The sequence below is a fragment of the Pelodiscus sinensis genome, chromosome 7 (genome assembly GCF_049634645.1).
Source record: "Pelodiscus sinensis isolate JC-2024 chromosome 7, ASM4963464v1, whole genome shotgun sequence".
NCBI lineage: Eukaryota > Metazoa > Chordata > Testudines > Trionychidae > Pelodiscus > Pelodiscus sinensis.
Window position 1 is genome coordinate 33,397,952 of NC_134717.1, and position 27,081 is coordinate 33,425,032.

Genomic DNA, 27,081 nt, shown 5'->3' on the forward strand with positions numbered 1-27,081 from the left:
AAGTTCCAGTTTTGTTTATCTCTTATATGGAAGCTGTTCCTTACCCCCTAATCATTTCTGTTGTCCTTTCTGTACCATTTCCAAATACAATATATCTGGGTTTTTTAGATGGGGTGACCAGATCTGTATACAATATTTAAGATGTGGGAATACCATGACTTTATATAGAGGCAATATTTTTGTCTTCTTATCTATTCCTCTAATAATTCCCAATATTCTGTTAGTTTTTTATTTTTTTGACTGCCACTGCACATTGAACAGATGTTTTTTGGGGAACTATCCACAGTGATTTCAAGATCTCTTTCCTGAGTGATAACAGCTATTTTGTATCTATAGTTAGGATTATATTTTCACATGTGCATTAGTTTGTACTTATCAACACTGAATTCCATCTGCCCTCATGTTGCCCAGTCACCCAATTTTGTGAAATCCCTTTGTAGCTCTTTGCAGTCAGCTATGGATTAGTCCCTGTTCACCCCTTTTTCAAGAACATTTGTAAATTTAACACAGTAATCCAAATGCAAATCCCAGCAGCATAATACTCATTCCTACTCTTCCCCCCCTTTCTTTTAAGTGGAGTACCAGCAATGTTTTCAGGATGATCCAATGATCCTTCAATTACTGGAATGCTCAATCTTTTGCTATTCTTAATCACCCTATCTTCATGTATCGAGGGTGCTAGTTTTTCATCATTATCACTATTTTTAATTAAGTAGATTTTACAATATTATAATGTTGTATTCCTAATACAGGAAATTTAAAAAGCAGTTTTTGAAAAATATATCCTTCTGTCTTTGGCATTTCTAATTCATGCATCACCTTAGTATGTAAGTACAAACTGTTGGGCAAACAATAACTAATTCTTAAAACACACTTCTGAAGAATACAAGGAAATATTATACCCATTTGAAAAACTGAAGAATGGAGATTTTAAAAGCATTGTTCAAAGTCACTTGAGAGAGCTATTAGTATAGCCATGTTTGAAATGTAAGTGTTCTTCATTCACAGTCCTGTAATTAAGACTATACTTTACTTCTTAATAAAACAAATACAATTTTATCTTTATTGCAATGCAATACAGTATGATCTGTAATGTACCTTGTTCTGCTTCATTTTCAATAGAAGCAAGTGACCCCTTCTGTTCACTGCAGAAAGTTTGGGCAGAGTACCAGTTCCTCAGATGGTCTGGATTCTTTGGAATTTGTATCAAGAAGCACTATTTTCCAACAACAGAAAATACTTATTTTATCTATAATCTAGATTTTAAAATTAGTTTGGTGATTGTTAAAGTTACTACAGTCTTCTGATTACCCATGAAATAAGTACAACAAGGGCAATGGCACACCATTGTGTTTGAACCCTAAGCAAGAATGAGAATCATTTCAAAGGGAGATAGGGCAGGTCAATGTCCATGCTCTTTCCATATCTAGGCCTCTCTTGAGTTTTCATTCTTATTAACAGTCAGAAAGGGTACATCTACACAGCAGCATTATTTCAGAATCATGTGCATCTACACTACATGCCTTTATTTTGAAATAATGTCGAGCTGGAGGACTTACTCCGACCCATGGCAACCCTCACTTCACAGGTGTAAGGGAAGTCTAAGGATAAGTGTTCTTCCTTCAACTTCCTGCTGGGTAGACAGCACCAAAAACTGAATTAAGCTATTTCGACTTAAGCTACTAAGTTGATGCAGCTGAAGTTGCGTAGCTTAATTTGACTTTAGCCATGCCGTGTAGACGTATCCTAAGAGTGAAAAATCAAGATCAGAGTCAAGAATACTGTGATGTGGACATTTGTCTAGCAAGAACTAGACTGAAGCCATCAAATCATACAGGCCATTAAAAAAATAAACATTTATTTACATAAGCAAATCTCTTCTACATTCTTGGCATTAATTTTCAGTCACAATTGATCAGGATGAGATTCTATACTTTTTAAAGTTGAAATGTTTCTTGGGCCAAATTTACCCCTGAAGCCAATAGAGTTTAACCAGGAATGAGTCCAACTGTCTGTCCTGGGATTACAGAAACCATAGGGTTAATATAAACCAAAAGATACCAACTCTAGAGTTTGAATAGATTTCAGTTTATAATCTGTTCTGAACATTATTGTAACATGTACAAGAAAGAGTGTGACAGTTTTTGAAGTAAAAATACAGGGGCTCCCTTTATCACAGTCTTGTCACATTGGAATAATATTTTAGGAAATAAAACCCTTCTTAGTGCACATGCCTTAATTGGGCCATGGGATACGGAAAAGGTTAAGGCCCCAATCCTGCAGACACTGAACATATGTGACACAAAAACACAAGTACAGGCAGTCCCCGGGTTACGTACAAGATAGGGACTGTAGGTTTGTTCTTAAGTTGAATTTGTATGTAAGTCGGAACTGGTACATATTGTAGGGGAAACTCTAGCCAAACATTTCTCCAGAGCTCAGTTTTATTCTCCCACACTTCACTTCCCTCAGTCCTTTATTCTCAAGCTGAGGTGTCTGCTGAGAAAAGCCGCTCCGCATCTCCCTGGTCTGCTGGGGGGCGGGGGAGGGGGGCGCTAGCTTCGCGTCTCCCTGGTCTGCTGGGGGGAAGCAGCTAGTGCAGGGTTGCCTCACCCCGTTTGTAAGTAGGGATCCGATGTAAGTCGGATCCATGTAACCCGGGGACTGCCTGTACAGTGAAGTCCCTATCATCCAACCTAAACGGGACTGACACATAGTCGGATTACTGAATATGTCGGATAATACGGACTCTACGGTAGAGAGCAACGGAACAGCTGATGCCGCTCCTGCCGGGACAAAACGTCCCCAGCAGAGCAGCATCACCTGTTCTGTTGTTCTCTAGGAGCAGCTGCTGCCGCTCCTGCTGGGACGCTTCCAGGCAAGAGCAACAGCAGCTTCTCCTAGAGAGCAAGGGAACAGCTGATGCCGCTCCTGCCGGGGACATCCCCCACAGGAGTGGCATCAGCTGTTCCGTTGCTCTCTAGGAGAAGCTACTGCCACTCCTGTCAGGGCTGCTTCATCTCTGGCAGGAGCGGCAGCAGCTGCTCCTAGAGAGCAACAGGGCAGCAAGCGGGCCTGGCCCGCGCTGTATCCGACTTTGTCCCCGGGAGCTGCAGGGACGGATAAAGCAGAGTGTCAGATTACTGGGTGTCGGTTAATCCGGACTCCACTGTAACTTCATATGCAGGCATACCCATTTTACTCAACAAAATCATAACATTCTATAACTTAATGGAACTATTTGTGTACATAAGTACTGATCAGCATAAGCATTTGCAGAATTTGGGCCTATGTTTATATGCCTAAAAACTCTGTTATCAAAAGGGGAAAAATGTTCTTAATAATAAGTAATATTTTTAAATAGTCACTATCGTAAGTTTACAATGAGTTTTGAACAAACAAAAATACACTTTTTTACCTTGAATCCAAAGTACAGCCATCCTTTGGGACATACTCCTTGATGGTTCTGGCCTCTTAGAATTTCTCTCTCTATTTTCCATACAGTTTTACGCTTACAAATAGAAGGAAGAGAAGTGGTACAGTTTTCATCACCCCAAAGTCCTGTGAAAAATAATTATAACAATTATATTAATATATTCATGTTAGAAATGTTGCTATGTACATCAATGTGATGACTAGAAATTACTATTTTTCAGATTTATTATTAATATTTCTATACCTTTATTGGCCAAATGATACAAGGTCCTAAATTCAATTCAATGATATTTCTTTGTATGTCTTTTTATATTAGAGGTGCACAAGAACTGGCATATACATTCCATTGGAAACACTGTCATTTTCAATTTTGTTTTCATTCATCTGAAATTTGGAGTTTTGTTGTGAAAGGAAAATTCAGAAAAAAATTTGATTTGGAACCACTATAATATTTTATTGCAGTATAGCTGAAATGTTTTGTTTGTATTATTTTGATTAATTTAGTTTATGATATTTAAAACATATTAAACATATTATATTTGATATAACATTTAAATATTTTAATTTAATATGCACAACTAAACAAAAGGAATCAAAACTGTTCTATCAGAACAAAATTGTTTTAGCACTATTGGAGTGAAACATTTAGACATTTTTTCTGTTGAAAATTTTGTTAGAATCAACATGTTCCTACTAACAATTTCAATTTCAACAAAAGTGTCTATGGACATTTTTTAACAGCTCAAATCTGTATAACACAACAACTTTTGAAAACCACATCTGATCAAGTCCCAAATTTGAAAAAACAGAAAAGTTTGATTTGCACTAAAGTCAGACCCACAGACTGCCTGTTTGGTGCTGGAGGCAGAGAAAAGTCTCTGCTGCCCTCTGCTGCTGCCTACAATTACCACAGAAGCTTATTTGCACATTCCCTTGCTTATGTTAGCTGAGTTTTACACCAATCTGGGGACCATGCTCCCATGTTGGTCAGCCCCCCAAGCTAGGTCTCTTGCCAGGTGTCCAGTTTTTGATTGGAACAGTCAAAAAGGGACTCTGGTAGCCCCAGCCAGCACTGCTGACACTAAAAATCTGGTTGACAGGCTCCCTACCTGGCTCAATATGGCTCCCAGAAGTGGCAACATGTCCCTCTGACTCCTTGGTGGAGGGACATCTAGGGAGCTCCATGTGCTGTCCCCATTCCATGCACCAGCTCTGCAGCTCCAATTGGCCAGGGCCCACAGCCAATGGGAGCTGCAGAGCTTGTGCCTGTGGGTGAAGGCAGCATGTACCATGCACAGCCACTAGGTTGACAAGCCTCCACCTAGGAGCCAAGGGACACTAAGCTACTCCCAGGGAGCACCCCCCCAAAGTAAACAATGCCTGGATCTTGCTCCCTGCACCCCTCTCATACCCAAATACCTTGCCCAGACCTGAACCGCCTCCAGCACCCTAACTCTTTCCTGGAGCCCGTACCCTAACCCCCTCTCCTTACCGTAGAGTCCTCTCCCACATCCTGATTCCCTCGCATCTGGCCCTACCCTGGATCCTGTGCCCCCAGTCGGAAGCCTCACCCCCTCCTGCATCCCAACCTCTTGTCCCAGCCCTGTGAAAATGAGCAAATGAGTGAGAGTGCAGGAGAGTGAGCAACACAGAGAGAGAGGAAGATGGAGTGGGCAGGGCCTTGGAAAAGAGGGGGACAGGGCAAGGATGTTTGGTTTTGTGTGATTAGAAATTTGGCAACCCTATCCTCCTATCTAGCCAGCCAAACCCCTCCTCCAGGCAGGCCAATGGACACTTTTCACCCCCTATATGCTCCTTGCCCATTCTCTGACCAGACCCCTTCATCCTCATCTACATTTACCCTTAAGATGGGTAACACGCACATTGGTCTACATGAGCAATGAAGTGTGTAACTCTCTAGTGGCAATTTACTGCTGAGCATTGTACAATATAAAGGGTCCGATCTGTTGCTCAGAGGTGCTGAGCATCAGCAGCAATCTGGGGAGGAGGAGGAGAAGTGGAGTGGCAGCTCAGTTGAGCTACTATGCTCTAAAATCTTCCTGACTCTGGTGGTAGACGGTGATGACCTTTACTGGAAAACAAAAAAGTAGGAAATCACAGAGTCTCCTTATAACTCAGCCTAAGAGTAACAGGAAGGTCCCATTTTGTCTGATTTCATCTGTTCTTTTCCTTACAAGGTCTGTAAAACATCTTCACTTTTAGCCATGAGGACAGCCACACGCTCTCTGGGAACACAACAGGGTCTTGGTTACTCCAAGATGGGGCAATTGACACTACTTCAGGTGATGCAATCTATGAGCCTTTCTACTAAGCAGTAATACCACTTGCCTATATATTTCATCTTTGCTTACCCTCATCATCACTTCAAAACACTGCTTCTTACAAGGCCACAAAACAACAAAACATTTGCCACTGAACCTACTCTCAAAATTGAATCTATTTTGACAAACAGCAACTATCTCTTTGGTTGACACTTAGAACTAACAGTACTGCCAACCCCAAGCATTCAGGTTCTTTTTAAAGCTTTATTTCTGCTTTTTGAGCTTAGGGTGAATTAGGGATGTTAGTGAGCAGTTGTCTCTATGAGAGGCACCAAGGGGAAAGAAGGGGGGAGGAGTTGGTACTGGGTGGAGACTGCTTAAAAGCTCCCTACCACAGTCTCCGCAGTGCCGCCTGTCCCCTCCCCTGCAGCCTTTTGTCTGCAGAGGTCGCAGCAGGAAGCTGGGCCCCTGCCTATGGACAGGGGCTGCCGCCACCAAGCAGCACCCGGTTCACGGAGGCCCGGGCTGGCCGTGCGCAAAGGCTGCTCTGGCAGGAGCCCCCGTCCATGGCCAGTCCTGGCTGCCACAAACAGGGGCTGCTGGATTCAGTGCGAGCCGGGCAGCTCTTACTACATTTAAAATGCAGAGCTGTAGCATGAGTGGCTCCCAGAGCCAGGACTGCTCAGTCCCCTGCTGTGGCTCTGCAGAGTGGTCCTTACCGACTAATCGTGTAGTCGATACAATTGTATCGACTACACGATTAGCAAGATAACCACAATTTAACATCCTTAGGGTGAACCTTGTTACATTTTTTATCATTTCATTTCCACAAGGGCTAGAAAGTTAATTTAATTTAATAAAAAACCACTAATGCTGGAACACTTAAATTATAAAATGACATAAGGAAGTGGGGCTTTAAGAAAAACACCACATATCACAAGATACATGATAAAAGTCATGAGCTGGCAATGCTATAATTTTGATTACAGATAACAGCAAAAATACAGATTTAATGAATAATGTAAAAAGGTGATAAGGGAATACAAAACTGTACCAACAATTCCTAAGCAAACTGGCTAAAGAACCTAAACTGAGCTAGAGCATTGAATTAGTACAATTTTGTACTGGGGAAAGTATAGTTTATAAAAGGATTGAAAATCATTACTAAATTCATCTGACTCACTGGGATGAACAACTCAGAGTTGGCAGTGCATTAGCATTACTGCTGTTTAAAACCAAGTTCTAATATGCACTGAACATTCATTATATGATTGAACTATTTATAATTTTGATACTGAATATTTAGAACCTTAATATATTTGCTTGAAATGCTTTGACTCAGCACGTGAGAATATTTTCAAGTTATTTTCCTTACTACTTTATTCAAAATAAGTGTGTCACTATCTAGGGGCTACTTGTTGAAAAATAAATTAGTCTGCGAGGTTTTTTTGCATGTTCTAGCAAAATATAAATCTCAATCTAATTTAGCAATAAAAAGTGAAATAACCCCTAAAGGCTGATAAAATTACTTTTGGATTAATACAATAAAGAAAAATGTAAAAGTGACCTGTATGTGATGAAATGAAGCCACATCTTTCCCCTTGTGTGCGCACAGATCTTTCTCTTTCTTCATTCCAGTTCTCATAAACTACTGGCGACCCGTCTCTCCAGCTGCACCGAAACATTAAACACTTAGTGATACTCTCTTCTTTTTTCTTCACCTCAAATTGCCACATACATTAATAAATGCCTCCAAACAGGTAAGGAATAGAAAATGTCCTTTAATAGGCTCACAAAAAACGCTATTCACATTGTTGTGTTGTATCCATTATAGCTCTTTCTGAAGAAATACTATTCAAATACGAAAAACAGTGAGACATTCTGAACTACAGCCCCTCTCGCTCTGCCAACAAACTGAGTTCATCCTTCACATCCCATGCAGTCATAAAACAGTCTTATTTTTACAAGTTGCCTTGCCGTTTGGCAACAAAATCTTTCAATTAAAAAGACAAGACAAGATAAAACAATCCCAAGTACATCTTTAAGTACATTCTTACCGAAATCCATCACTAGGTACTTCGGAATGCAATCCAATCCACCAGCGTAAATCACTTTTTGATAGCTGTAAGAATTTTTGTAACCAGAGTTTAATTACATATTGTTCTGCTGGTAAAGCACAGACAACACTTAAGGCCCACTACTGCTCCCATCAAGGTCAATGGGAACAACATCAAGTCCAAATCCCCCTTGCCTTAATTTGGGGCTACTCGACTTTGGAAGCTACGGGGGCCACAATGATACTCACAGCACATGCCGAGAGCCACAACTTAAGTGTGGTGGCATATACATGTAAATATATATGCAAATATATGCAAATAGCTTCTTTCACACTGACAGGCATGAATACAAAGATTAAGGCAAGACTACACAACATGGAGGCCCCATTTAAGTCAGTTCTGCTGATATTAATACAATACAATACTTACCCAATTTCCACCCATATGACAGCACTTTTAATGAGCAATGACAGTCCAGGAATTTAACTACTAAAAAGCATATTAACAGAAGACCCTTATATTGACTACTTTTTTGTTTTGTTTCGCACCCGCGGGCTGCGTGCTGAGCCGTAAACCCAAACTGCACTGTGGGCCGCAAACAAATGGGCTGCGGGTCACATGCAGCCCACAGGCCACATGTTGAGTAGCCCTGCCTTAATTCCTGTGAGCCAGCCCGTTGACTTCACTGTGACTATTCATGCAAGGACAAGAACATTTGCCCTGGGTTTGTATTTGGAGCTCTAATTTACAGAGGATAAGTTGCCAATTTTAGGGATTTAGAGTTTGTAAAATTTTGTTGTGGGATGCAATTTGCTATTCAAATCTGAACCTGAACTTGTTTTGTTTACTTATTTTTTTTAAAATCAGGTAATTCATTTAACTTATTTAATGCAAACATACCGTTTTAGTATTAAAATAATGTTAAAAAGTCATTAAAGTTTACAAAATTGGTTACTGAACATTTTAATGTCTTTATTATTACAGCTCTACACTACATATTTCACAGTGAGTGTTCTTTTTAATCCAGAGAATAGATACAATACAGACAAAAACAATATAAACTCCTACTCATTGCCCTGCCAAAATGCCTTTCCCCTGAACTGTGGGTGGGGACTTCTCCTGGGGTACTATTTCAGATTTATTTGGGGAGGGGGTCAACTTTAACCATGATTCCAGGACCTACTTACGGACTTGAAAACTCTAGATTTCTGGCAGATAATTTAGTGATTAGCTGACAGGAGTCCTGTATCTAATTTCTATATAAAAGAAGGACACATAAAATTAGATCCACACAGCTCTAATAACAACATGTTTTGAAATCTTGTGGCAAGTCACTTGAGGAACACTGTTGGGTTTAGAATTTTAATATATATTCTTACTTTGTTACTAACTCTGAGGGGAGAGGGAGAGAGAGAGGTGCCCATCAGAACTTCTGGGTTCTATCTCAGCTTTAGATGATCACTGGGGCCTAGTGGGTTACAGCAGGAGGCAGACAGGTCTGGGTTCTATGTAAGAATATCAGAATGGCAATTTTGGGTGAGACCAAAGGTCCACCAAGCCCAGTATCCTAGTTTCTGACAGTGCCCAATGCTAGGTACTTCAGAGGGAATCAACACAACAGTCAACTGCATGTAATTGAGTAATTCATCCCATCACCCATTCCTTGCTTCTGGCAAACAAGCAAGGAACCTGCAGAACATGGTGTTTGATCCCTGACCACACTGGCTAACAGTCATTGCAGGTCCTATTCTCCATGAAATTATCTAGCTCTTCTTTAACTCTGTTATAGTCTTGGCCTTCACAATATCTTCTGTCAAAGAGTTCCACAGGTTGCTTATCTGCTGCTTATTAATTTCATTGAGCGACTCCTACTTCTTCTGTTATTTGAAAGAATAAATAACACCTCTTTATTCCATTTTTCCACACCATTCATGATTTTATAGATCTCTGTCATGTCTCCCCCTTAATCATCTCCTTTCCAAACTGAAAAGTGCCAGTTTTTTAATCTTTACTCATATGGAATTTATTTAGTACTCCTAATCATTTCTGTTTTCCTTCTATGCAAATTTTCCAAATCCAATATATCTTTTTTGAGATGGCGTGACCAAATCTGCAAACATTATTCAATATGTAGCTGCACCATGGATTTATACACAATGTGGTCATTTCTGTCTTATTATCGATCTCTTTCCTAATGAGTCCCAAAGTACTGTTAGTTTTTTGATTGCTAATCTACATGGAGCTAATATACAAGAAACACTTTGTTTCTTATCTTTTAACCAGAGTGCCTGACAATGTTTTTATGATAATCTAAGGATCTTTAGCTTATTTTAATGACAAGCATTTTGTTATCATAATCACCCCAGCTCTGTTTATAAATATACTCCCTGCCCAAGGACTATGCTGCTCCCAGCATCTGAATTCATCACATACCACACTCAGGCTTTTTCAGTCAAGAGTTCTGTCTGGGGCTAGGGTGAGTAGACCCTGGTACAAAATTCAGGGGGACAGAGAGAGGGCTAGAGCCCCTTTGGCCTCCCATAAATGGTGCCCTGCATTTAATCCTTGGCCTTTCTAACAAAAGAAATAGTTGGTTTTAAATGTGCGTGATACTGAAAAAACAGTTGTGTCAATGAGAAGTAGTTAGTTTACCCATAAAAATTTTCAGTCCATACAATCAGTAGTAGAGACGTTAGCCAAATTCACTCTCAGTTATTGATTTTACTGTGGTTGCTATGATCAGAAATAAGACCACAATTTGACCCATTTAAAAAGAAAGACGCTCCTGATGAAAGAAAGAGATTAGATCAATCTTGTGATTTGCTAAATATGGAAAAATTTTAACTAACATTCAACCTAGGCCATGTAGTTGCAGGGAAATGTTGAGACATGCAAAGTGTCAGTTCTCCATGTCACACCTTAAAATACCATCAAAAAAGTTTCTCATGCCTGACTGTAGAAGGACCCCGTTGATTCCATTCAAACATTTTACAACTTTAATGATAACTGCCCATGCTGCTGCTGCCACTGAAGTCAGTGGTAAAGCTTCCAAATGACTTTGAAGAGAACAGGATTAAGCCCAGTGTTTCATGTAGTAGCTACTACAGCACAAGAATATTTGGCTTTACTGGACTTTAAAATTAGTTGGAGCATCAGCCTAGTTAAGACTCTGGTGGCCAGACCTACCAGTTACAGGAATAATTCCTGTCTGCTGGATCCTTGTTCACACAGCAGCTCCAGGTGGTTTTAACAATTTAATGTTTCTCTAGTGCAAACAAGGCTTGCTAAACAAATACTACATGATCCTTCAAGGAATGGAGCACGTCTCCTGCGAGGTGCTGAGCAATCTAGACTCCTACTGACGTAAATGTGAATCGAGGGCTCTCAATACAACATGGGGTCATGCTCATAATCCAACATTAAATCAATTAAATAAATTGATTTACTCTAGATTATTTATATATGTTAAATTTATATGAATAATTTAAATACAATTGACAGCAGAAGCTGACTTTATTTTTTTGAATATAGGCAGTCCCCGGGTTACGTATAAGATAGGGACTATAGGTTTGTTCTTAAGTTGAATTTGTATGTAAGTCGGAACTGGCTCCAGATTCAGCTGCTGCCACTGAAACTGACCAGGGGCTGACTACAGGAAGCAGGAGGCAGAGTTGCTCTGCCCCCAGCTTCCTGGAATCAGCCTGATCAGTTTCAACAGCTGCTCAATCTGGAGCCTGGGACAGAACAGCTGGGGCGCTGCCCGGTAGGTTCCCACAGGACCAACCCGGCAGCACCCCAGCTGCTCTACCCGAGGCATCCTGCAAAAAAAGCCTGGTCTGCTGGGGGGGGGGGGGGGGGGGGCGGCGCACTAGCTGCGCCCCCTCCCCCCCAGCAGACCAGGGAGACCGGAGCAAAGCTGCACAGGCGGAGGGACCCCACTGCCCGTGCGGCTTTGCTCCTGTCTCGCCCGTGTCTTCCGGGGCGAGAAAAGCTTCTCCCGGTCTCCCTGGTCTGCTGGGGGAGTCCAGCAAAGCCGCTGGACCCCCCCCAGCAGACCAGGGGGACAGGAGCAAAGCCGCCCAGGCGGTGGGAGTCCCGCTGCCTGGGCGGCTTTGCTCCCGGGCAAACGAGCAAAGCCGCCCAGAAGGCGGCTTTGCTCGGGTGTCCCTGGTCTGCTGGGCGGGGGTCCAGCGGCTTTGCTGGACTCCCCCAGCAGACCAGGGAGACCGGGAGAAGCTTTTCTCGCCCCGGAGGACACGGGTGGCGACCCGCCGCCTGTGAGCTCCGGGGCGAGAAAAGCCCCGTTCGTAAGTGCGGATCCGACATAAGTCGGATCCGCGTAAGTCGGGGACTGCCTGTACAAATTCTTTTTTCCCTTAGCTCCTTGAAGGATATACCGGTAAAGTCAATATTACACATAACATGAATTTAAAATTTGTCTTATTCTTTGGGCAAACCATTAATGAATATCCATTATTTGTTTTAAAATGTAAAAAGAATATTTTTACAAATAGTTAAGTAACTGCAGCTTCATATAATCATTTTTATTTACCATTTTACAAATGATTTTAAGTCAGAAAAATATTTTGTTTTATACTTATTTCATGAACAAAAGACATATTTTTAGTAAAATCAGATTATAATCTCAATAGAGCACAGGTTATTATAGAAAGTAACATACCTGATGACTGACACATCTGTTGTACAATGTATACAAAAGATAAAATGTTCTTTCATTACAACCTATCCTTGTTTAAATCCATTTTCAATATATATTGTGTGAAAATTCTCACTGTCTACTATTTATGAAATCAGGCTAAGTCATTCCAAACTTAAAAAAATCCTATTGAATTAAGAAACAATTCTGCTTAGGTTTTTGTTTATTTTAAAGTAAAAGCAGAAAAGACTTTACATGCTGAAAGTAAAAGTAAACAATCACTACTTAATACCTTTTTTGACTCAGCAGTAATTGATCATTGTTTGAATTAGTGCTGGAAAATGTAGTGTTGCTCTGACTAAGGCACCAGAATCATAGCTATTTTCTTCTTAAGGACATTTAAATGAAAACAAGCTCTTTGTTTCTTGGGAATGTATCTGTTTCTGCAGCTATTTCATCAATTTAAAATCATAATAATGTACTTATTACATCACAATGATTGCTATGGAAATTCTGATTTCATGTACAATGAGAATTATGAATATGATAATTTAAATGCAAAAATCCTGTTTTCATACAAATGGCCTTAGTAACAAGGGCTCTAAGTAAGAAGAAATTATATGTAATATTCCAAAGCATGCGAGTTGGGAGCAATGCCCTAAACAGGCCTATTCAGAGGAAAAGTTGATCTGTTATGCAAGGTCCAAAGCAGCAAGCTCTGGATCTGCTTATTGAGCTTGTGCATTCCTGATTCTTGCTCAGCACTGCTGAGGAATAACTACAGCCCTTCAATTACCTCTTGAGAGATGTATGCTTACGAAAAGGACTTCAAGGCATTCAGGTATGGGAAATTTCTTACCTGATCCTTTCCTGTCTACTAGCAGCATTTCCCACAGAGCTTATACGTACAAGCTATTGATCTGCTGTCTGTAGTTTCTGGGAGCATTTCAATGCTGCTATAACAACCCCAAACTGGTCTTGTCTCATTTTCCAGCTTGCCACTATATGATTCATTCCAAGCTGTATAAAAGCCTTACACAATATGATTAACAATAGCTCTCATGCCAACTAATATATCATTATAGGAAGCTAACAGGCCTACAAATTGTAGATATAAACATTAAATTTCTCTTCTTATCTAGGAAGCAATCTAGGAAGGGTAGGCTTGCAGAAGAAGTTGCTATCAGAAGGAAAATTATCAAGTATTAAATTGCCCATTCTGCAATACACTGTTTCCAATGAGATGTAGGAGAAAAAACAAGCAGTGAACAGAAACAGGGAGTTCAAAATACATAAAGTCAAATGAGACATGGAAAGCACCTCACTGCAAAGTAATTGCCAAAGTGGCATTTAGTACCAAAGAAGGCCTCTGAAGAGGATAGAAAATCCACCTTGTAGTCTATATATACATATGTTAGAGAGTTTGTGTGTCTGTCTGAATCCGCCCATCCATGTGTGAGTCCGTTTATTCAAGAAGTCCTCCTAAACGGTAAGAGGCAGAACCAACAAATTTGGTATGCAGCTTCCTCTTACCCCAACTTAAAGCAAGGTCAGGGTTTGGTTGTGCCAGGAAAAGAGGATGTTCCTGGAACTCGATTGTTTTCCATAATATGGAAAAAGAGGGGCAGTTATGCTCTGCAATTACCACAGGTGACAGTTATACGGTAGAATGACCACAGGGGAGCATTCGCACCAGGAAGGGTGTGGTCAACTGGGGCTAGGGCTCTCCCTACTGATGGACACTGGTCCAGGAAAGTGGCTCCTCTTCCCTCAAACTCCTCCCCCCAGCCCTTGGCCACAGTGCTGGATGGAGGGGGAGCCCTGCTGGTCAGCAGCCCCGGCCCTCCCAGGATCCACCAACTGCCAAGCAGTGCAGCCCCGCGCCCTTGTGCAAGGAGCCGCCAGGCAACCCAGTCCCAGCCCTCCCCACTGACAGCCAGCTGGGGGCAGCCCAGCCCCATCCCACTCCCACCGAGGATTTGCCAGACTGGGAGGAGGGGGGGGGGAGGAGCTGGCGGCTAGGAGGACCGATCCCCAAGGAGGAGCTGCCATCAGAGCAGTGCCACTCTTGCCACCATATGTGGTCTCAGTAAACCCCGATGTCACAGCTCCTTGACCTGAGCTACCCTACCTTGAATACTTCACTCTCCCAGTTTGAGCCCTCCCCCCACCTCCCACTCTTAGACTTGAGTCCCTGGTCCCCTGCCCTGATTCCTGTACCCCCAACCCAGTCTCCAGTCCCCCCACCTCCCAGCTCCCTCCCCTGATTCCTGAACCACCACCTTCTGCCCTAACTCCTGCACTCCCACACCCTCAGTCCCCTGCCTTAAGCCCCCCCCAACCCAAGCCACTGCCCTGAATCCTCCACTCCCCACACTTGCAGCCCCCTGCCCTGAAGGATCTAGCAATACTGGATAAATCGAGTATCCTACATAGGTGTTAACAGAGGGCCATGTTGCTGCCCTATAAATCTCTGCAGCGAAAATTGATTCTTTCTGTTCATGAAGTTATCAGAAACCTCATGAAAGATGCTTGACTTAACCAGCAACAGATAAACCTGATGTCTTCTATGCATCCACAACATACAATTTGAGCCACCTGGCCAGGGACCATTTCAATGCCAAGAGCCTGTGGCAATCTGGATAAAAGGACTTGAACAGGAAACCCAGTCTTCTTTTTGATTCATGATATTTGCTACAGCCCTGTAGAGCTCTATAAACCATCCACATTACCTTACAGCTTTTCTGTAGGGTGCTATGGTTTTGGACAGAATGATGGAAGTAAGAGAAGTTGAGTTCACCTTGGCAAAAAAGATTCTGGGGTCCTTACCACCACCTTGTCATCATGGCATACACAATGAGGTTCTTAAAAGTTGCCAACCCAGCTATCTAGCTATGTGCGTGACAGAGAGGGAAGGTTTTGGTTTGTAAGCACTATCTACCAGTCCTATCCAATTTTCCCACAAACAATGAATTTGGATGAGCACAGGATTTGTTTGGAGTGACTGTCTTGTAGGGTGTAGAGGTCTTATTTCTAGAGTCCTTGGATTTGCAGTTGGGAAAAAGAGAGACTGAGTAGGAGCCTGTCTCTTTCTTGAAGGAACTCAGGACCCACTTCATTATCTGGGGATGGGGCGGGGGAAGGGGAGGGGGAGAAGATGGGAAGGACATGGTGCCCCTTAAGAGTGTTCCTTATGGACCAAGGCTGGACAGGGACTTACCCCCAAAGCTGGCTGACTGGCATTGTCCTTGGATTCTCTGACACGTTCTGAGTCTGTACATTGGGCATTTCTGCATTGGAACTGCAGCTCGTTGGGGTGGGGATGGAGGGGAATCCTTACATGCCAGTCCAACTCCAAGACCCTGAGCCCTGGCAGAGTGAGGGATGACTGGCTGTGAACAGGCTGGCAATAATTCACTCTCTGGAAACCCTATAAATGCACATATGGGAATGCTAAGCTTGGTGTGTTCGGAGCAGCTCTGAAAAGCCTGAAGGGGAACAGAGGAGTCTGGTAGAAAGACACCATTGTGCTGGATCCAGCTCAGACTGAGACCAGGACATTGGTCTCTATCAGAACCAGGGATGTGACAAGAAAGGAAAGTAAAGGTTGCTCATTTCTATCCCAAAAAACTATTAAAGATGAAAAAGAAATGTTGGAGAGTAAAGTGAACCAGCTGAGGCAGTGACACAGGATTGAACTGCTCCCCCCACCGCACCCAAGCCTGCAGCTCTGAAGAGAATAAGCCAAATATACATCAGGGCAGTGAGAGATGCTCAGCTGCAGAAAGCTATATCTATTCCACATTCATGTTGCACACTAATCCATTCACGTAAGTTCGGCTAGTGCACTTTGCAGTAGTGTCGTCTGAAAGGGCATACAGCAGTGTTATTTCGGAATAACGCCAGTTATTCTGTAATAACATATTGCGCATCTACACAGCAAGCCCGTGATTTCAAAATAAATTCAAAACAACAGGCTTCTTACTCTGACTTCTATAAAGTTCACCGTATGAAGAGTAAGGGTACATCTACACTGCACGGCTATTTCAGGATATCGGAGATATCCACCATGCATCTACACAAACCACCTCATTTCGAAATATTTTTCGAAATAACGGGCACACTATTTTGCCATGCCGGTAAATCTCATTGCATGAGGGATAAAGAATGGCTCGAAATAGCATGTTATTTTGAAATTTGGTGCTGTATAGACATACCAAATTTCAAAACAGATTCAAAATAAGATACATAATTTGCATAGTGCAAATTACATATCTTATTTTGAGTTTAGGGACGCACCCAAAGGGAAGTTGGAGGAAGAGTGCGCTACTTCAAAATAAGTGCTGCGTAGACATGCCCAAATTCGAAATAAGCTCTTTCGACTTAAGCTATGCAATTAGCGTAGCTCAAGTTGCACAGTTTAGTTCAAGTTTAACCCTGCTGTTTAGATGTACACAAAGAGTATTACATTCAAACATACTAGGGAACCTTTAGTGAATATCAACAGTCTCTATCAATTAATGTAAAATGTATTAATGCACTTTAGATGGCACTTCCCATGTAGATAAGCTCTCGGTTTGTTCTCCAGTATCATTACTCAAAGGCCAGCTACAGTTTACTATGGGAAGAGAAAATTAATGTGCAACTACATATGACCAAATCTAGCCTTATGCAACTGCATCCATTGCCCCCTCTGGCTACATCTAGACTGCTGCTTTTTAATCGGAAAAAGGTACACAAATTCCGCAATTTGCGTACCTTTTTCCAAAAGTTTTGTCAGAAGAGACTTTTCCAAAATTTGGCCCATCTACAGTGAGCCAAATTTCAGAAAAAACTCTTCTTTCAGAAAAGCCCTCAAAGAGCGCATCTGCTCTTCCACAGAAAATGTCAGAAGAGCAGACGTGTTCCCTGGATGCGGCGGAGTTTTACTGGGATACCTCCGGAGGTTTCCCAGAAAAACGCCGTAGTCTAGACATAGCCTCTGTGAGTGAGCAGGAACCATGATGACAGACTTGGGCTCACTAATGCTTCAACAACTTCTGTGGCCTGCACGGATACAGAAGACAAGTGGAACAAAGGAAAAGGAGCCTATGATAAAAACACGTTAAGTACATGCAGCTCGGGAAGCATCTGCAACATGAACTCACCACTTTCCCGTGTACTTCCACAGCTTTGGCTGTTTTTTGTTTCTCTTGACACTTATGTAGCAAGTTGACCTGTCTCTTGATTATCTCAGACCACTGCAATTACCACATTTCCCCCCGCAAAGTTACTAGCATATAGCAAGATGGCCCTTTATAATGATAAGGTAAGAAATAAAGATAACAGTAATGATATAAGCACAGTTGTTTCTAAAATAATATGATTTTCAAATATTTATAAAAGGCAACTGAAAACCCAAAATTCCAAAAGATGTTATTTTTACTAAAATTTAATTTTGCAAAATGTTTGTCTTGTTACCTGTTTTATTTTACTGTGAATAAATTCTTGTTCATCGGAAGATTTTATTGTCACTATTTCACCACGAAGCCAACCACAAATGAACTCAAAGATGGCCCACTCTGAGGCACTAATATGAAAGAGATATTCTGCTCCTTGATAATAAGACAATGGGGGTTCTAAAATAGAAGCAAAGGATTCAAATGCATTGTGAAAGTTTTAAGACTTCCTCTGGATTCTTCCATGGGTTTAACATAAAACCTTTTATTAATTGTTTTTATTCATAGCTTAAATACATAATTCCAAATAATAATTTTTCAAGAGGTAAAAACGAAAACATGCCTTTTCTTACCATGTATGTACCACATTGGACTCTTTGGCTTAACACCTGTAAAGAAATAATAATTAAGAAGCAAAATCTCACACACCAACCATACAGTAGAACCTAACAAAAATAATGTAAATTACTTTTTATTCAAAAAAGAATAAAATAAATATTGGGCACATAGTTTTTAAATTAACAAGACACTTTTCAGCAACAAGATAAGGCACTTGTTCTAGATTTCAGCTGAACATACATCACATACTGCTCATCAGCTTAGGTCAATTCTAAAGTACATGCACATTGAAGGTATTTTGCAAATGGAATACCAATATGAATCCAAAATCTAAGGGTATTACAGCACTGCTTTCATTCTGTGCAGCAGAATTCCCATTAATATCAACATGGAGCTCTGGCTTAGAATAAGAACACTCTACGGCCCATAAATATTTCCCGTTTCTTTTTATTACAACATAATAACTAATTATAAGTATCATACATATAGTTTAACAACTCTTACCTTTTGGTATTTTGCATATCCATTCACGCTTTCCATTGCAATGCAATGGCAGGACTGTTCTATTTACTTGGTATGCTGCACAATTTCTTGAATCATCTTCAACATATATGTTCTGTAAAAATGCAGATACAACCTGCAAGAGACCAATGCTTTTATCAGCCATTACTTTGATTCCTAGATAAGATGTTTGAAAGTTTTGATACAAAATTAAATGTGTTTAGAAATGTATACGTTGCTTCATCAGATGACTAATAAACCAGGCGTACTTGAAGTATGGCAACAAAGTCCTAATATGGGGTCTACATCTACCCTCTTCCCGGACCCTATTCAGCACTCCTTACTCATTTACATATATTTTTTCACATAGTTAACTGAGCAACATTAATATATATATTTGCCAGTCCAGACAATGGCTGCACCCTGTCTAATGTCATTTTTCCTCTGTGTTCAAAGTGTTGTGTGACTTGTATTTTGTACCCATATTCTACATATATTTTAATCATGTTTTTATTGTAGTCTGTTTCTGGATACAATTCTAATTATTATATTTTTTCTGGATGTCTCTTCCTGCCCTTGAAATACTCTATTACTTTTGAATGCCATTTAATATTTCAAACAATATTCGCACATTTTGTGTGCCAAATCAAAATTTATTACCATTTAGGTAATGGCACAAGAAATGTGATTTAATCTGCTAATTCAAAAGCAGCTTAATATTAGTGAATTGGACAGGTGTGAGGGAAGAGTCTGTTTTGTCTGGCCACACTGGCTCTTTGGAAGGTTTGTTTTTAAACTGTAGTTTCATGTTCAGACATAATTTAATAGGGTCTTAGAATATATAACACATGAATATTTACAGGAGTTCCATCGGACCACACCCATGTTCCTCCAGACAAGGGATTTCTTTTATTAAATCCAATCCAGAATTGTCTTTCGTCCACCCTGTGACCGACAAAAGAAGAAAAAAAAGTTGAAGAACACTCCTGATACATTCATCTTATCTAGCTCTGTGAAGCCTTTTTAAAATGTATAAGTAGCATGCATATCTATAGCAAATTCTGGTAATTTAGATGTGTCAAATTGTGATTCATTTATTAGAGTTCTTAGCAGGACTAATGGCATCAATAAAATAATTTCTATTTCTCTTACAAAAAATACGTTGTTACTTATTTAAATATGGCAATGTTAAAAATAGTGAATCAGATGGTAAACTTCTATCTACACGATTACATTGACTTTTGATTATTCATAGATTGAATTATTACTTCGTAATGATAAGGATCTGTGCCAGATGGTGCATGTCTTGACATAAAAGTACAGGCAATCCCCGAGTTACGCAGATCCGACTTATGTCGGATCCGCAGTTATGAACGGGGCTTTTCTCGCCCTGGAGGACTCGAGCAGCGGGACGCCCAGATGTGCCGCGGTCCCGCCGCCCACGTCCTCCAGGGTGAGAAAAGCTGCTCTGCTTCTCCCTGGTCTGCTGGGGGGGAGTCCCCCAGCAGACTAGGAAGACGCGGAGCAAAGCCACGGAGCACGCGGACAGCGGGACAGCCCAGACGCGCCGTGGCTGTCCCGCTGCCGGCGTCCTCCGAGGCTTTGCTCTCCGTCTCCCTGGTCTGCTGGGGAGAGCCCCCCCCCAGCAGACCAGGGAGATGCGGAGCAAAGCCGCAGAGGACGCCGGCAGCAGGACCGTGGCGCGTCTCGGCGGTCCCGCCACCCGCGTCTCCCTGGTCTGCTGGGGGGGGGGGGGGCGCAGCTAGTGCGCCCCTCCCCCCAGCAGTCCAGGCTTTTCTTGCGGATGACACCTGGGGCAGAGCAGCTGGGGCGCTGCCGGGTTGGTCCCGCAGCGCCTCTCCTCGGCGCTACTGGACCAACCCGGCAGCACCCCAGCTACTCTGCCCCAGGCATCCCCAAGTCAGCCGCTGCTGAAACTGACCAGCGGCTGACTACAGGAAGCCCAAGGCAGAGTTGCTCTGCCCCAGGCTTCCTGGAATCAGCTGCTGATCAGTTTCAGCAGCGGCTGACTTGGGGACACCTGGGGTAGAGCAGCTGGGGTGCTGCCGGGTTGGTCCCCGCAGCGCTGGTCCCCGCAGCGGCTGAATCTGGACGCCAGTTCCGTCTTACATACAAATTCAACTTAAGAACAAACCTACATTCCCTATCTTGTACGTAACCCGGGGATTGCCTGTATAGCATATTGAGGCTATATACTGAGAGACTGAAACCAGGCCTTTGAAAAGGCACAACCCCTAGCCACTTATGATAGAGTAATTCATTTAGTTTAAGTAATAGGCTGTTACAGTAGCAGGAAGCTAGCAATAACAGACAGACACAGTCACATGCATTAAGAATATTTTATACTGAGTAAACCTTCTGAGAATGCATTGCTCAATCAAATGCTATTTGACCACAACATATGCTTTTTTGATGTATTTTGTTAATGAAAGATTTCAAATTTTGGGCCTGCTCTTACTCTCATTTAAGTCAATGGCAACACTCCGATGGACATCAATAGGAGATGGCACAGACCCTCTAAAAATAAATTAAGATTAATAACAGGCTACCCTGCCATGGAGCATATGAATTTAATGAAAAGCAGTGGACTATGGTGAGAGTTGTGGCAGCCCTGGCACAGATAAATCTGATCTTTAAAAGAAATCATATTCGAATTTGCTGTTGTGATTCTTTTGGGAGAACAAATTCATTTCCAAGTTCACTTCAGTGAGTGAGGGAAATTTACATCAGTTATTGATCACTGCTAATGAGGCTGCAGAGGCACAGTTTGTTTTTTTTTTGTTTAAACAAATATTTGATTATATTAAACATTATAAATACATATTTACCTATCAAATATTTTGTTTAAAAATGTGTTCAAAAAATCCTCTTCATACACATGGGTAAAGCTGGCAAGATGTGCTCCAAGATCTTGGCATAATTCCTCTGCTTCATCCCATGTTCTTTTCTTCAAAACTTTCTCATAGTGAAATACCTGCATATAAGGTAAGTATCACCACAAATTTAAGAACAAAATTAATTTGGGGTTGGTAATACACATGATTTTATTTAAAAAGTGCATCATGCCCTTGCCATAAAAGGCATTTTGCCAGGTCTGTGTCTGACACTAATCTTTTATTGGCTTTCATTAACTTTGAAATGCTTTTAGAAAATGTAGAATTTCAAATTTAAATGAATTTAAATTTTCTTTAAGCAATGTCAGGAAAAGGAGGTAAAAACCTGGTACAAATCAAGAGATTTAGGTAACCCTGCTTTACCTTGTAGCAGTTGAGCAGGTTAGAATCTGATTCCCACCCAGGATAACATGCATCTGAAGGTTCTTCAAAATTAGGCTGATTTTCTTCATATGAGTCCATTTTTTGCTTACACAATGACATAGCTTTGAAGCTTCTACAGTTTTTCACTTCCCAGTAACCAAGAGGTTGCCCTCTGCGAATAACAACACATCCTCCAGAATGGCCTAAGGAAAGGAAAACAAGAATATTTAATATCAGAACAAAACATTATATGCTCAACCAGGAGATAGTTTTATGAATTAGTAGTGGGCACCTTTTTCTGAGGTACCCTAAGGTATAAAATGAAAGAAGATTTAAACCATTTTCCCTAATAAAACTCAAGGTGGCTGATGTAAAATCTTTTATTGGACAGTCAGTTAAATAATCATCCAACTGTAGGTTTTACTCTTTGAACAACAATATGATAACACTGAGAACTCATTATGGAGTGAGTATTTCATTGACATCAGCTGCCAAGACAGGAGCGTATAGGTTTGGTGAGTTTATAAAAGCAGTGGGTTTTTTGTTCAGTGATCAGTTTATTGTTCTATTTTGGATGGATTCAGCTGGTAAAATAGAGGATTATGACAATGGATTCTTTGATAAATGGAGGGAAAGAGAATGTGATTAATCAAGGTATTTTTGCAGCATGCAACCTAGAAACAAAGAGGGTCCAAAATTTTCCAAGTATGACAAGTAATTGAGTGCCTCAGTTTTTACATGCCTAATCTGAGTAGGGATGTTAAGAAGTGGGTATTTCACTAATCACGTAGTCAAGAGAGTTTTTATCGACTACATGACTAGTTGATAAGGAAAGGATCTCAGTCTTGGCTCGCACCAGGTCCAAGAGCTACCCCCACGTGGCTCTGCAGTTTAAATGTAGTAAGAGCTGAGTGGGCAGGCAACCTGGCTCCTACTACATTTAAACTGCAGAGCCCACAGTGGGGATATCTCCCAAACCCAGCACGAGCTGGGATTGATTCAGGCTTGCTCAGTCCTGGCTCGCACTGGGTCTAGTAGCCTGTGCCCATGTCCAGTCCAGGCCACCACAGACAGGGGCTGCTTCATGCCAGCAGCCTCTGTCTGCGGGGGATCCCACTACGGACAGAGGCTGCTCTGCGGGCAAAGGCTACTTCGTGGAAGCCTCCCCTGCCTCTCCCCCCCCCCACACGCACACTGCTGCCTCTATCAGAGGCAGCAGCATGGGGGGAGGAGGGACAGGCAGCACAGCCTTGACTGTGCTGTGTGGAACCGCCTCCTGCTCCTCCCCCCGTGATGCCTCTGAGGGGTGGGGGGTAATGCGAGTAGTCCAGTAGTTGACTACATGACAACTTGCTTATATCCCTAAATCTGAGACTCCTTGAAGTGGCCACAGTTTCAAAGAATGGGTATTCAGATTCTTCAAAATCCAGGCCTCTTTTTAAGGTAACTCAAGGGACTTAAAAAAAAAATAAAAATCTTGGGACATTTTTTATATTATTATTATTGTCTACAAAATATTTACATTTTTATTTTATTCAAAAACAATTTGCTCTGCTGTCAATCACTAGGAACAATGATTATCAACACTATAGTGTTTAGAAAAGGGAACAGGAAAATACTGCCAATCAGTTAAGGCTTTGTTCTCATTTCCAAAAATTAATCTTAAGTCACCTTTTTTCCATTTCATTGGACCAAGTGCACATTTTTGAATTGTGAACTGCTGAATAAAAATTGGGACATTTTCTTTTGTTGGGAGATCCTCCACATCCCTGGTGGAGGCCCAAGCTTGTAGGTACACTAAAACTCCTGACAAATGCCATAGATGACTAAAGGAAAAACTCCAGGGACCTAGAAGGACAAGAAGCTCCCCTAAGTGGGGTGTGCTTCCCCCAGAGCACTTGGAGCTCCAGTAGGCTGAGGAGTGAGAAAGAAGGACTTGAAAATGAATATAGGTCTGAAATGATTGTGATGTGACCCTGAGACTCCATGGAATGGTTGAGACTGGAAGTAAATGGCTACATTATTACAGTCACACAGGGGAGGGAAAGCAGAGGCTATTTGCCTGATACCGCTGACTGTGAGCAAAAGGGCAGAGATTGAGCTGAGTGTAGGAGGTTTCTTGGTCACAACCACACCTTCCCAGCTGGCCAGATTACCTGTCTGGGTGCACAGTGGACAGTACTTTGCTCATGGGGAGGTGCTATTATGTGCCATCCCTTCCTCAGGGCAGACTGTAAAGTTACAGTCTGTTTCAAAGTGAGCCTAATACTACACATCCCTTGGGCAGAGTGAAGAGGGGAAAGTGATGTTGGCGATGTAAAAAGGGTGGCAAAATAATCCTGGCTCAAAAACATAGTGGTAGACAATAGAATTTAATGAGAAGTTGCCTTTTATCTCTATAATACATTACTCACTTGGCTGATACTTGTTCCAGTTTGTATAGCTTACAGGCTGATTCTTCCCCTCTGTAGTAAGCCAGGAGTATTCTCCTGTATTGTTAAGGTCTTGTAGGGCTATCCAAAAATAGGTGTTATCAGTTTCTACCATTCTACGAATCATACTGTTGATAAAAGCTTGTTCAAATCTTTAAAAAGGTCAAGATAAATATTTTGTTAGAATAAGATACCTGAATTCACACTTCAGTGAATAATTCTCATGAAATATTTTGAATGAACAAGAGAGAAATATTCAAAGACATCTACTTGTCACAACCATGTTTTTTCAGCATTTCATTTGGACCCTCCAGTGGTTGTAGGTGTCACATCAGGACCAAGAATTGAAACAATAAAGAAAACTCCCTGTTAATTACTGCTTTCACAGCTAGTGCAATACAGTACTCCAGGAATCCAGTATCTGAAACAATGATAATGTGTAGTAATGAACAGTTTTTGCACCAGTGCCTCCAGTGAGATGCTATATAACCTCTATGCCCATTGATGCTAATAACAGTTGTAGAATTGTAGAGGTTCAGCAACTGCAGGATCATTCCTTTGTATTCACATGCATCACCATTCTACTAAGACATTCATTGAGTACTGGAGACAATATAGGGAATCACTGTCCTAGCAAGAAAAATCTCCATCAATCTAACTCCTGGATTTTTAAATCCATCCTACTGAATTATTCTCTTGAACCTGATGTTGCTGTCATTTTTTCAACTGATGTGATTTCTCATACTTTATTCCCCCCTGCCACTGGTGTTGGGGGAATCTATTCTTTTCCAAAAAATGAGCAAGCTCACATTTGGATGCTAATAGAAACTGTGTTATAAATGGTTCTTGCCTCCCACCTGCATTCAATAACCTGCTTTAGAATGGCTAGGGATTCTGTGGATAGCCTAACCTTAGCTATCTTGAGAATTTATATTTATTATTTTTCTCCGGAATAGTATTATGATGGGACATTCTTACCCTATATGCATACAATTCCCTATTCCTCCACATCCAGGATCAAGTAGATTTCTAATGTCTAGTTAACATTTTTCAATTTTGAAAAGATAAATAGACAGAAGAGAAGAGGTTGACCAAACACAAAGAGGTCTCTCAATGGTAACAAATGCAGGATATGAGTAAGCTTTGTTAATATTTGTACAGAAAGTTCATGTATGTAAATAATGATCAAATAAAAAGGTTAATAAAATATTTCCTTATATTTGAACATTACTTATTTAGAGATTGATCCCGTTTGGTGCCATGCACTCCAGTCCTAGTCTAGCAAAGCACTGAAAAATGTGCTTAATTTTAAACAAGAGTAGTTCTGTTAAAGTCAAGACTATAGTTCAGTGTTTTGTTGGAGTGGGGCCAGAGTAATTAGGATCAGGGCTTTACAGATCTACCCTGCAAAGCAATCTCAGTTTCCAGTAACGCAGGTATGTGTCCATGTGTAATTCATCCATAGAGAAGTAATGGTAGCAATTGCACAGAGAGGAGCAAAAAAGGAGACACAATAGCAGGGACTGGTGACCCACATTTCCAAGAATTGTATGAAACCATAGCAGGGTGAGCAGGAAACCACACAGGGCACAAGGATGTAAGACTGGAAAAATGGGGTGGAAATGGAAATGACACACAAAGCCCTGCATAGCTCCAACTCCACCCTGAGTCACCATGGTGGTCCACCCTGTCTGGGAGTAGGGAGGACACAACCAAGAAATCAGGGGGCATGTGATCCCATGTCTCCTCCCCCAAATTGCCTCTGAGGGGAAAAATAATAAAAATGGTAGGGGGCACAAATATGCTTGCTTTCCCCTAGTGCTAAAGGGCCTAGTTGTGGTACTGAATAAATCAATTCCATGGGTCAACTTTAGAGATCGGTTACCCAACTGCATCTTTTGGCAGCCTAATGAACTCATATAAAATTGATCATTTTATTGCTCCTACAGTATAAAATAACAGAAAAGAATTGGATACTGGGTTAGAACATGAAAAATGGTGTCCCATCAGGCAATTCTTCCTCAGACTCCCTAAATGTTTCCATGAAGCAGGGGTGCTCACAAGCTCTGTTAAAACTGGCATTTTCCCCAACTTTTCCACACAGCTAATTTTGGATGGAATCCAAAATAATGCATTTATAATAAAATAATCCATTTTGACAAGCTAAAAAACCCTTTTACAACATTGGCACCTATGCATCACTAGCCAGGAGTGTATCAACACTAATACAACTTTGTCACTGATTGAAAATTATCAACTCCCCCCCTCCCCCAGCTTTCTCCACTGGCTACACAGAAAGTAGGGCTGATAAAATCTAATTTCTCGGATTTTTTTTAAAAAAACAATTGCTTAAATGAAAATAAAATGTTCCAATTGATAAACTGTTTCAATGGAAATTTTTCTCTTTATTTTGTAAAAAAAAAAAAAAAAAAATCCTAAAGGCAAAAATGCTTTCATCTAAAAATGATGCCTAGTTCTTCACAGGAGTCTGATCAAGGCATTTAGCCTATAGAGGAGTATGGAAACTTGGGGGACTTCAAGAATTAAAACCACTACTCCACACTGGGAAGCAGTATGGTGGCATTTCTGAAGTGAAGTATTTTGGATTTTGATTTTTTTCAACAAAAACCTTGCAATTTATTGTGGAAAAAATGCCCACATA

General features: G+C 41.2%; 1 protein-coding gene across 3 annotated transcripts in view; it reads right to left on the minus strand.

Moving 5' to 3' along the window:
* LOC102461834 (secretory phospholipase A2 receptor) overlaps positions 1–27,081 on the minus strand; it is a 191,163-nt gene that overhangs the window by 126,144 nt on the left and 37,938 nt on the right. For all 3 annotated transcript variants that reach the window (XM_075933483.1, XM_075933486.1, XM_006111649.4), the window contains 11 exons: positions 24,402–24,571; positions 21,988–22,190; positions 21,559–21,704; positions 19,570–19,654; positions 18,713–18,845; positions 18,223–18,258; positions 17,892–18,049; positions 7,775–7,839; positions 7,285–7,388; positions 3,419–3,561; positions 1,099–1,216 (listed from right to left, as the gene is read on the minus strand). In XM_075933483.1, the coding sequence (XP_075789598.1) occupies positions 1,099–1,216; positions 3,419–3,561; positions 7,285–7,388; positions 7,775–7,839; positions 17,892–18,049; positions 18,223–18,258; positions 18,713–18,845; positions 19,570–19,654; positions 21,559–21,704; positions 21,988–22,190; positions 24,402–24,571 (1,361 nt within the window). The remainder of the gene's footprint in view (positions 1–1,098; positions 1,217–3,418; positions 3,562–7,284; positions 7,389–7,774; positions 7,840–17,891; positions 18,050–18,222; positions 18,259–18,712; positions 18,846–19,569; positions 19,655–21,558; positions 21,705–21,987; positions 22,191–24,401; positions 24,572–27,081) is intronic.